The 12,556-nt window shown below is 46.1% G+C and overlaps 1 protein-coding gene across 1 annotated transcript in view; it reads right to left on the bottom strand.

Annotated features, from left to right (window-relative positions):
* Positions 1–12,556, bottom strand: part of PSPC1 (paraspeckle component 1) — a 68,560-nt gene that overhangs the window by 50,601 nt on the left and 5,403 nt on the right. The window contains exon 2 of the mRNA XM_073662407.1: positions 6,650–6,951. Within this exon, the coding sequence (XP_073518508.1) occupies positions 6,650–6,951 (302 nt within the window). The remainder of the gene's footprint in view (positions 1–6,649; positions 6,952–12,556) is intronic.

Raw genomic sequence — 12,556 nt, 5'->3', positions numbered from 1 at the left:
CCCAGGTCCTTCACAAATTAATCCGTAAAAATAAAAAAGTGGTTTTTTTTCCACGTTTTCATTTTTATGAATCAATTTGTGAAGCACCTGGGGGTTCCAAGTGCTCACTATGCATCTAGATAGGTGCCTTGGGGGGTCTAGTTTCCAAAATGGGGTCACTTGTGGGGGAGCTCCAATGTTTGGGCACACAGCGGCTCTCCAAAAGCAACATGGTGTCCGCTAACAAATTGTCGGCTCAAATTGTTAGAAGACACCATGTTGCGTTTGGAGAGCCGCTGTGTGGCCAAACATTGGAGCTCCCCCACAAGTGACCCCATTTTGGAAACTAGACCCCCCAAGGCACCTATCTAGATGCATAGTGAGCACTTGGAACCCCCAGGTCCTTCACAAATTAATCCGTAAAAATAAAAAAGTGTTTTTTTTTCCACTTTTTCATTTTTATGAATCAATTTGTGAAGCACCTGGGGGTTTCAAGTGCTCACTATGCATCTAGATAGGTGCCTTGGGGGGTCTAGTTTCCAAAATGGGGTCACTTGTTGGGGAGCTCCAATGTTTGGGCACACAGGGACTCTCCAAACGCAACATGGTTCCAATTTGTTAGTGGACACCATTGTGTAGTGTATGTCAGGTTGGTGTGCGGTGTGGTATATTGTAGTGTATACACCACACACACACTACAACGCACACACCAACCTGACATAGCCTCCTAAGCTGAGTACGCCCTAGACTGGGATGAGTGGGACGGGCGGGACATTTTGTGTGCTGTGTGCGTGTGTAAAAAAAAAACAACAAAAAAAAAACGAAACTTTATTATAGTGTGAGTGTACGTGTACGTGTGTGTGTGTGTGTGTGTGTGTGTGTGTGTGTGTGTGTGTGTGTGTGTGTGTGTGTGTGTGTGTGTGTGTGTGTGTGTGTGTGTGGTGTAACCTTCTGCAGTCACGTGTGGGGGCTGTCAGGCGTAGGGGGCTGTCAGGCGTAGGGGGCTGTCAGGCGTAGGGGGCTGTCAGGCGTAGGGGGCTGTCAGGCGTAGGGGGCTGTCAGGCGTAGGGGGCTGTCAGGCGTAGGGGGCTGTCAGGCGTAGGGGGCTGTCAGGCGTAGGGGGCTGTCAGGCGTAGGGGGCGGGCTGAAGAGATGGAGGAGCCAGCAGCTGCAGCAAGGGGGGTGATCACTGGGGCAGGAGCCGGCAGCAGCAAGGGGGGTGATCACTGGGGCAGGAGCCGGCAGCAGCAAGGGGGGTAGGAGGCCGGCAGCATCAGGGGGGTGATTACTGGGGCAGAAAGGGGAGCAGGAGCCAGCAGCAGGGGGGTGATCACTGGGTTTGCGGGGGGGGGGGATGATCACTGGGATGGGGGGGTGCACACTGGGGACAGGGGGGGGTGAACACTGGGGACAGGGGGGGGTGAACACTGGGGACAGGGGGGGGTGAACACTGGGGACAGGGGGGGGGTGAACACTGGGGACAGGGGGGGGGTGAACACTGGGGACAGGGGGGGGTGAACACTGGGGACAGGGGGGGGTGAACACTGGGGACAGGGGGGGGTGAACACTGGGGACAGGGGGGGTGAACACTGGGGACAGGGGGGGTGAACACTGGGGACAGGGGTGATTATTGGGAGGTGGGGGGTGATATCACTGGGACTGGGGGATGGTGGGTTTGATCACAGGAGCAGGGCATTTACACTGAGCCTGCTGCTGCTGTGATCACAGTCCACCGGCTGTCAGAAGGAGAGCAGCAGCCGGTGGATGAAGACGTGGGAGAGGGAGCAGAGGGAGCGGAGGTCGGGGTGCAGGTATGAAAGTGGAGGGGGGGGGGTCGGGGGTGGAGGGGGGGGGTCGGGGGGGAGCGGGGGCAATACTACCTGATGCAGATCAGCGGCGGCAGCAGGCGATCAGCGGCGGCAGAAGCGATCCACGGGGGGGCAGCTGCAGAGGGTCCACGGGGGGGGCAGCAGCAGAGGGTCCACAGGGGGCAGCAGCAGAGGGTCCACAACGGCCGGCACCCGATCCATGGACGGGCAGTTGCGGCCATCATTAAAAACTCCCTCCACATCTGATTGGGGCTAGTATCCATGTGACGCTAGCCCCCAATCAGATCTGGGGGGAGGGGGGGGACAGAGGTGACACTCCCCCCAGTCAATGGCTGATGCTGTAAGCATCAGGCCATGCCCAGATTTAAATATTACACCAATTTTCATTGGTGAAATATTTAATTCATACCGATTGGCAGTTTCATTAAAAGTGAAAATGAAACAGCCAATCGGAGGGGTCCCAGGCACGGGGGGGTTAATCCACCCCCCGGGGGGTCGACTTCAGGATGTCCAGTTGCAGTAGCAACTGTGACACCTGAGCGACCCCGCTCACAGGCGCTGCAGGGGCTCTTTCCCTCCATGTCACAGACGCTGTGACATGGGTCGGGAACGAACTGTTTTCCATGTCACAAACGGTGTGACACGGGTCGGGAAGGGGTTAAACACAGAAATGTGAATGAGGCCTTAGATGGTATTTGGCAACTTTCAGCGACACAATGATGCATGAAGGGTAGACCTGGCACAGAGCAGGACTTAAAATACTTCCCAGTATCACATATTACAGCTTTATGCCAGGTGAAATATCTGGTCAGTCCTGCGCTTGTACCCAGCAAGGTACACAGCAGCTGCGAAATACACCATGTTGTACCCGGCAATGTCAATCATTATTTGCCACTGGCTACATACACAAGACATTCTTCACTAAAGCAATAGGACCAGATAACAAGTATACAGTGCCTACAAGTAGTATTCAACCGCCTGCAGATTTAGCTGGTTTGATAAGAAGCAAATAAGTTAGAGCCTTCAAACTGCAAACGAGAGTAGGTTTTATGAACAGAAGCATAAATCTTACAAACCAAAAAGTTATGTTGCTCAGTTGAATTTTATTAAATTTTAAACATAAAAGTGTGGGTCAATTATTATACAACCCCTATGTTTAATATTTTGTGGAATAACCCTTGTTTGCAATTACAGCTAATAATCGTCTTTTATAAGACCTGATCAGGCCGGCACAGGTTTGTGGAGTTATCTTGGCCCACTCCTCCATGCAGATCTTCTCCAAGTTATCTAGGTTCTTTGGGTGTCTCATGTGGACTTTATTCTTGAGCTCCTTCCACAAGTTTTCAATTGGGTTAAGGTCAGGAGACTGACTAGGCCACTCCAACACCTTGACTTTTTCCCTCTTGAACCAGGCCTTGGTTTTCTTGGCTGTGTGCTTTGGGTCGTTGTCTTGTTGGAAGATGAAAATACGACCCATCTTAAGATCCTTGATGGAGGAGCGGAGGTTCTTGGCCAAAATCTCCAGGTAGGCCGTGCTATCCATCTTCCCATGGATGCGGACCAGATGGCCAGGCCCCTTGGCTGAGAAACAGCCCCACAGCATGATGCTGCCACCACCATGCTTGACTGTAGGGATGGTATTCTTGGGGTCGTATGCAGTGCCATCCAGTCTCCAAACATCACGTGTGTGGTTGGCACCAAAGATCTCGATCTTGGTCTCATCAGACCATAGAACCTTGAACCAGTCTGTCTCAGAGTCCTCCAAGTGATCATGAGCAAACTGTAGACGAGCCTTGACATGACGCTTTGAAAGTAAAGGTACCATACAGGCTCGTCTGGAACGGAGACCATTGCGGTGGAGTACGTTACTTATGGTATTGACTGAAACCAATGTCCCCACTGCCATGAGATCTTCCCAGAGCTCCTTCCTTGTTGTCCTTGGGTTAGCCTTGACTCTTCGGACAAGCCTGGCCTCGGCACAGGAGGACACTTTCAAAGGCTGTCCAGGCCGTGGAAGGCTAACAGTAGTTCCATAAGCCTTCCACTTACGGATGATGCTCCCAACAGTGGAGACAGGTAGGCCCAACTCCTTGGAAAGGGTTTTGTACCCCTTGCCAGCCTTGTGACCCTCCACGATCTAGTCTCTGATGGCCTTGGAATGCTCCTTTGTCTTTCCCATGTTGACCATGTCTGAGTGCTGTTCACAAGTTTGGGGAGGGTCTTAAATAGTCAGAAAAGGCTGGCAAAAGAGATCTTTAATCCACACATGTGAAGCTCATTATTCTTGGTGCCTGAACTACTTCTTAATACTTTAGGGGGACCAAATAGAATTCTTGTGGTTTGAGGGGTTGAATAATAAATGACACTCTGAATTAACTTTTAACGTTTTAAAAAAAAAAATCAAAAACAAAATTTGCTGCAGTGCATTTCCCACTTCCAGGCTGATCTACAGTACAAATGTCACAATGCCAAGTTAATTCCGCATGTGTCAACCAGCTAAATCTGCAGGGGGTTGAATACTACTTGTAGGCACTGTACATGCACTTAGAAAGTTACACAACTTGTAGAATCATTAAAGCCGTTGTAAATGAAAAAGATGTCCCCCAAAAAAATAAAATACAGCACCACTTTTATTTTCCTGCACATACACAGGAATGCAGCAGAGGAGTATTTTTTATAACCTCTTCAGCAACAGCAATGGTATATTATATATACAGTGGGTACGGAGAGTGTTCAGACCCCTTTGAATTTTTCACTCTGTTTCATTGCAGCCATTTGGTAAATTCTAAAAAGTTAATTTTTTTCCTCATTAAAGTACACTCTGCACCCAATCTTGACAGAAAATTGGCAAATTTATTAAAAAAGAAAAACTGAAATATCACATGGTCATAAGTATTCAGACCCTTTGCTCAGACACTCATATTTAAGTCATATGCTGTCCATGTCCTTGTGATCCTCCTTGAGATGGTTCTACTCCTTCATTGGAGTCCAGCTGTGTTTAATTAAACTGATAGGACTTGATTTGGAAAGGCACACACCTGTCTATATAAGACCTCACAGCTCACAGTGCATGTCAGACCAAATGAGAATCATGAGCTCAAAGGAACTGCCCAAGGAGCCCAGAGACAGAATTGTGTCAAGGCACAGATCTGGCCATGGTTCCAAAAGAATTTCTGCATTACTCAAGGTTCCTAAGAGCACAGTGGCCTCCAAAATCCTTAAATGGAAGACGTTTGGGACCACCAGAAGTCTTCCTAGACCTGGCCGTCCAGCCAAACTGAGCAATCGTGGGAGAAGAGCCTTGGCGAGAGAGGTAAAGAAGAACCGCAAGATCACTGTGGCTGAGCTCCAGAGGTGCAGTAGGGAGATGGGAGAAAGTTCCACAAAGTCAACTATCATTGCAGCCCTCCACCAGTTGGGCCTTTATGGCAGAGTGGCCCGACGGAAGCCTCTCCTCAGTGCAAAACATATGAAAGCCCGCATAGAGTTTGCTCAAAAACACATGAAGGACTCCCAGACTATGAGAAATAAGATTCTCTGGTCTGATGAGACAAAGATAGAACTTTTTGGTAACAATTCTAAACGATATGTGTGGAGAAAGCCAGGCACTGCTCATTACCCGCCCAATACAATCCCAACAGTGAAACATGGTGGCGAGCATCATGCTATGGGGGTGTTTTTCAGCTGCAGAGACAGGACGACTGGTTGAAATTGAAGGAAACATGAATGCGGCCAAGTACAGACATATCCTGGATGAAAACCTCTTCCACAGAGTTCTGGACCTCAGACTTGGCCGAAGTTTCACCTTCTAACAAGACAATGACCATAAGCACACAGCTAAAATAACAAAGGAGTGGCTTCAGAACAACTCTGTGACCATTCTTGACTGGCCCAGCCAGAGCACTGACCTAAACTCAATTGAGCATCTCTGGAGAGACCTGAAAATGGCTGTCCACCAACGTTCACCATCCAACCTGACGGAACTGGAGAGGATCTGCAAGGAAGAATGGCAGAGGATCCCCAAATCCAGGTGTGAAAAACTTGTTGCATCATTCCCAAGAAGACTCATGACTGTACTCGCTCAAAAGGGTGCTTCTACTCAATACTGAGCAAAGGGTCTGAATACTTATGACCATGTGATATTTCAGTTTTACTTTTTTAATAAATTTGCAAAAATTTCTACATTTCTGTTTTTTTTTTCAGTCAAGATGGGGTGCAGAGTGTACTTTAATGAGAAAAAATGAACTTTTTATAATTTACCAAATGGCTGCAATGAAACAAAGAGTGAAAAATTTAAAGGGAGGTCTGAATACTTTCCGTACCCACTGTATATACACACACTCAGAATCCAGAATGGGGGTCCACTAAATCTCCGTTTGAGCAGGTGTCCAACCACCGGTGATAAGAAAGAAGACTGAGCATGCGCCGGCTCTCTCCATTCATTGCTATAGGAGTTCCAAAAACAGTCAGGAGTATTTGATAGGCCGATTCTAAAAGTCCTAAAAAAGGAGATAGCTGGCATATGCGCCATCTCCTCAACATTAACAGTTGTTCGGACGCCAGCCGACATGGGAAAACCACTGTGGGACCCGCATCAGACATTTATGGCATATACTTTGGACATGTCATAAGGGTCTCTCGTAAAACAACCCTTTTAAACTCAAATTTCCATTATTATTCTAATCAGCAGAGAGAAAAAAAACTACTACCACAGAGAAGTATCTGCTATCCATATTTCATGGGCCATGAACGTGCTTCAATCATTAGTATTAAATTTCCTCACAATCTAGCTCTGTCTGTATGCGAGTGTAACAAGTGCAGAGATGCATTAACCCACTTACATGGTCAGTATGAACGCCCCATCTGAGCATCTCTCCAGAGCTTTCCGTGCTGGGGGCTTTGCTGCAAACTCCACAAACCCCTTGCCCGTAGCTCTGCCGCGATCATCCACTATGACAACTGCTCTCTCCACTGGGCCAAACATGGAGAAAGCTTCTTCCAGGAGCTCATTTGAAACCACAGGAGACAGATTTTTAACAGTCAACGCTGCGCCATGGGTAGCAAATCGGATCCGGAGCGGCCTGTTTTTGAGTACCATGCCATCAAGCTCAGCTTTCGCTATTTCAGCAAGTGTTCTAGATTCCTGAAAAAAAACACAAATAAAAAATGTAAAGAATGTAATTAATAGTGGCGACAACTGCCAACCAAACACGTTGGGTACATGAATACCTTCCTATTTTTATTTTTTGTGTTGATGCGCATAAAATCAGTCTATGGAACTCTGAACTCAATAAATCGACTGACAGCTTCCATGGGTAGCCTGGGATTTAGCCCGGGCAAAATAAAACTTCACCTAGGGAATGGTATATGTAATAAATAAACAGCCATACACACCTACCAGCAACCATCTGGCTACTCCGTGGTCTGTAGAGAAACAAGAAGCAAAGATGTCACCATCCCACCAGCTGCCGATTGGTTGTAGCAGTCAGGCAACTGAGCAGCTTGTCCTGATAATACATTCAATAATGCGCTGCACCCACAGGCCAGATCGGTCGGGAGGCTGATGTAAATGTGACATCACTGATTCCTGACTTCGAAGATCTAGGAGTGGCCTGTGCAGGATCCAGGTGGGTCCCGGTAGGCGTGTACGACTGGGTTTGTTAATTTTACATACCTCATCCCCCAAAGTATTCTTATGCCCAAACAACCCCTTTAAATGAGAGTCAGAGGTGGATACTGGTACTTGACTTTTGGTGTCAACTTCCATTGGCCACGGGCCCAAGTAAAAGCCAATTGGTGGGGTTGCTGGGTGTAGGACTCCCTTAAATCTGAAAGGTCATCATCATCTTGGTCATGGGGAAACCCTTTAAGCCAGCCCATGACCGATTGATAGACAAAAAAGGGGGCTGGAATACAGCGTACCGAACAGAGCAGTCAGCTGGCCACGTTCTCATTGTCAGTTTGTATTACCGACCTTCATGGATCGGATACGGATGACATAGATGATATCGAAGCTCTGGACAATAATAATAACAGGTCATCAATACTGCAGCCCTGAACAATAATAGGTAATCATTAAATTGGGATAACAAATTCACCTATTGATAGAGAGCCGACCAGCCACCTTCATAACAGGCTTTGATCATGAGACATCATAATAAACATGGTCCTGTCTCACACAAACAGAAGATAATATGCTAGCAGAACTGTGGAGTCGGTAAGCCAAACCTCTGACTTCGACTCCTCAATTTCCATGCCTCCGACTGACTCCATGACTCCCTCATACATGACTCATGTTTAAGGCTATGTGCCCACGATGCAGAAATGCTCAGGATTTTTTCCTGAGCGTTTCTGCATCTCCCTGGCAGAATAAAACACATGTGGATTGTACATGCGGGTTGTACATGCGTTTTCCTGCCAGGGACATGCGGATGTGAAGAATTCTTCACTGGCATTTCCACATGCGGGTTTGTCAAGCGCTTTCCAATCGATTTTAGCATCACTTGGTAAGTGCTTGTCAACTTGGTCACACTATATAAATCCATGCAAACAGCATGGATTTATATAGTGTGACCGAGAGAATGTCAAAAAATAAAAATATACTTTTCCTCCAATGGCCCCCGGAGTCTTGCTTCGCTCGGTCCCGGCTGAGGGCAGTGGTAGAGTGAAGGACCTGCCGACTTCAGCGTCGCGTGACCCGTCACATGACTGACGTCAGCGCAGGACCTTCATTCCATCGCGAAGTGTCAGGAAGCAAGGAGGAGCGCAGCGCGGGCCGCCAGAAGGTGAGTATATATTTATTTTTAATAGCTTTTTTTTAATGGTACCTGGGTGTGGATAAGACTCTCCTCTCCTCTTTACCCGGGTACCATCCGCACATTAGAACGCGCCAATTAAGCAAGTACAGATGCAATCTTGCGGAATTGGCGCGTTCTAATGCAAGTCAATGACTGCGAAAATGCAGCATTTCTGCAAAATAATTGGTAGCGCTGCGTTTTTTTCCGCAATGATAATCCGCAGCGGAAATTTCCGCAGCATGTGCACAGTACATGTGGATTATCATTGGGGAACATGGCAGGCTTTCTACCATGCGTTTTTTAAGCGTTTCTGCAGCTACGGAAACGCTTAAAAAAACACATCGTGGGCACACAGCCTTAGGCTGCGGATTATCATTGCGGAAAAAAACGCAGCACTACCAATTATTTTGCGGAAGTGGAAGGAAGGAAGGAAAACCAAACTAAATGGATTGCTCAAAATAATCCTACTGCTTTATCAGACAACCTGCTGACAAACACCATCAGTATTGTCTTTTTACATTTCTGACTTCTGAGGCACGATGAGCTCCCCCCTAAGGGTATGTGCACACAACATCTTTTTCAGACAGATTCCACTTGAAAAAGCACCCCATAAAATGTAATGCACAGCAAGATCTCCCAATGATCCAATATTGATGTTCTATCCAGTGGATAGGTCATCAATATCTAGTGACCGGACACCCGTACTAAAATCTGTCCGCATGGCAGACGAGTGCAGGAGCTGCCTATTTATATGCACATGTACGGTCCAAAAATTGGACCATAGTGCATGCTATAATTTTCTCCATGCAGACGTGTGTGGAAAACTGGTCACATGCACTGGCTACAATGGGTACGTATGCTATCCTGGGTGAGTATGCTATCCTGGGTGCACAGGGACAGCACACATCCATGTAACACGCTCATCCCCTTGTAGTAAATTGGATTTGTTAGTGTCCGTCACAGCAGCCATGGTCCTGATATAAACAGAAACCTTAAAAGGAAGGGTCAATGCCTTTTTATAACAATTTCCCACTATAACTACGATATAAAATGTTGCCTTTAAGGCTTATTCCGGCTCCGCTCACTTCTGTATCCGCAGGAAAGTGCAGCAGATGATGTTGGATCTAATACTAGCTGATGGCACATGGCAGGTATGAGTAGATGCAAGGGTACCGGTCCTGGTCATCTCCTGTTACAGAAATGGGCGAGTAGGAATAATAATTTAAAGGTATATTCCCATGCCAGACATTTATGGCATATTTACAGGATATATCAAATGTGTGATGAATGCGGGTCACCGAGCCAAGCTATTTTGTGAACTCCTGAGGTATGTTCACACGTAGCATCTTTTTCCATTCCTGAAATGAGCAGTGTCTTGGCAGCAAAAACACAGTTCTCCATGTGCATTTTTTTCTCATTGATCTTATAATGAGTAAAAAAAATGCAGCAAAAACGTTGAAAGAAACGCAACATGTGCATGAGATTACAGAAATCTCATTAATTTTGCTGCTAGTGGTAGACCATTTTTTAAGCATTAAAAATGCAGCAGAAACGCTACATCTGAACACAGCCCTATAGAGAGAACAGCGCATAGGATCCTCCTCTCCATTCACAGCAGAGCAAAATGTGATCCTGTTTTAGCTGGTCCCGTGCATATGCCAAACAATGTCTGCGATTGGAACATATTTAACAGCTAAGCAATTACATTTTTTAGATATATTTTGCAATAACCCTTATGGAGCATTTATACGTGCCAATTTCTGCTTGTCAATGTGTTAATAACAAGTGCAGATGGGCCAAATCAATGAGAACCCACCAAGGAACAGTGATGGGACAGGATGGTAACGGATACAATCCTTCTGTCCCATTGGTGCCACAGTACCGGCAGCGGACGCCTGGTTTATCTTTACACCGAATTTCTCACAGAAACAATCCGATCACCCGACAAATGAAGGTTTTGCTCATTTGACAGGTGACCGCCGGCATGTTCACACTGGTGGATAATGCTTGTTTGGTGATCATAAGATTGTTCAAACATTTTTAATGCTCTTTCTGCATGAACAACGGCGGCTATGGCCGGCAAGTCAAAACAGAAATTATGCACGGTTTTGATGCATTTTGTTTTGATGCATTTTCAGTGCTAAGCCATTTTGATCTCAGTGGGGAAAGAGGTCAGAAAAAATGCTGAAATAACTGAAGAGGTGTTTTTTAAAACCACATAACAGATTAAAAACTGCAAGGAAAAAAATAATTTAGTGTGAATGAGATTTTAGAAGTCTCATTAATTTTGCAGCTACAGTAAAATTCCACCTTTTTTTCCCCCCACACATGAAAAAACACAAACAAATGCTACATGTGAACAAGCCCTATACACCACCATTACTCTTTGGCAATTTGCATAACAAACCCTTTAAGGAACATTAAAGGGAATCTGTCACTAGGTTTGTGTCATTTGCTGGGCTGCTTGCTATTGTTTTTAGTAAAATCACTGTTTTAGAGAACTAGTTGGCCTGCTGGCATGTGGTCCAACCACCCTCCACCACTGACTGGCAACTTTCTCCCTATGCAGTGTATACCGAAAGTTGCCAATCAGCTGCTAGATCAGATAATTATTATACTTTTACTTATTGCACCATCATATTCCACAGCGCTTTACTGACCTCGTCATCACTGTCCCCATTGAGGCTCGCAATCTTAATTCCCTATCAGAAAGTCTTTGGCGTGTTGGAGGAGATGAGAGTACCAAGAGGAAACCCAAGTAATCATCAGGACAAAAGTTTGTAATAAAAATTGAAGTGCAGTAAGTGACACATCACTGCAATCAGGGTCTCCCTTCCTCCATTATGCTACTCGCAGATGGGGTAGCCAAATCCTGGTGACATATTCAGAGGATGCACCAGAGCTCCAGTCACAAGGGACTCTTCAAAGCCATGGTTCTCGAGATCGGTGGGAGTCCAAGTGGTCACCCCCCTGCCTCCCAGCGATCCAATAACTGTCCAGAGCCAACATGTACAATAATTGCATAAGCAGCAAATATTAATTTGCAAAGTAAACAACAGCAAAGATGAGGGATCACAAGATGAGGCTCCTTCACAAGTCAGTGATTCTTCTCTTAGCAAAAAACGGTCCAAGTTTCATAAGAGATCTTGATCAAAGTCATCAGTTTTTCTCAGAAGGAAAAAAAAAGTGATGGAAGTTTCTCACGTTTCTCCTATCAAACAGTCCGTGAGAAACAGACACATGGTATCCAAGTGATGTCTGATTTTTTTTCATGGATCCATAGACTTGCAACGGTGAGCTTCAGCCGACACTCAGATTAATATCGGACAAGGCCCCATGCTTTTGTGCGGCCCACCAAACTTTATATATCTGTACAAAAAAACAAAAAGTCTTTCGAATATTGCAATTTTCTGTATCACTGTAGTTTTCACGCCATAAGGCTGCACTCACACATCCGTGCGCTGTGTGACTTTATCGGCCAGCACCAGACCCATAAAGCACAATAGATGTATTCACACATCGTTACAATCACGGATCCGAGAGCTGCACAGCAGGTCTATTCTGTCCTCATATATCTCCTGCTGTTTAGAGTAGTCGCAAAGTGAAGGAGATCTCTGAAGCATCATGCACACGTTGCTTCTTTTTTCCTTGCAGATTTCCAGTAGTTTCAATCTGCAGCATGTCAATTCTTTCAGCCTTTTTATAGAATCATAGAATGTAAGAGTTGGAAGGGACCTCCAGGGTCATCGTGTCCAACCCCCTGCTCAATGCAGGATTCACTAAACCATCTCAGACAGATGTCTGTCCAGTCTCTGTTTGAAGACTTCCATTGAAGGAGAACTCTCCACCTATCATGGCCGCCTGTTCCACTCATTGATCACCCTCACTGTCAAAAAGGTTTTTATAATATCTAATCTGTATCTTCTCCCTTTCAGTTTCATCCCATTGCTT

Source organism: Phyllobates terribilis, unplaced genomic scaffold (genome assembly GCF_046119375.1).
Source record: "Phyllobates terribilis strain yellow unplaced genomic scaffold, ASM4611937v1 Scaffold_2__4_contigs__length_985480577, whole genome shotgun sequence".
Classification (NCBI taxonomy): domain Eukaryota; kingdom Metazoa; phylum Chordata; class Amphibia; order Anura; family Dendrobatidae; genus Phyllobates; species Phyllobates terribilis.
Note: the sequence above shows the minus strand (reverse complement) of the source record. Positions and strands in the feature narration are given on the sequence as shown.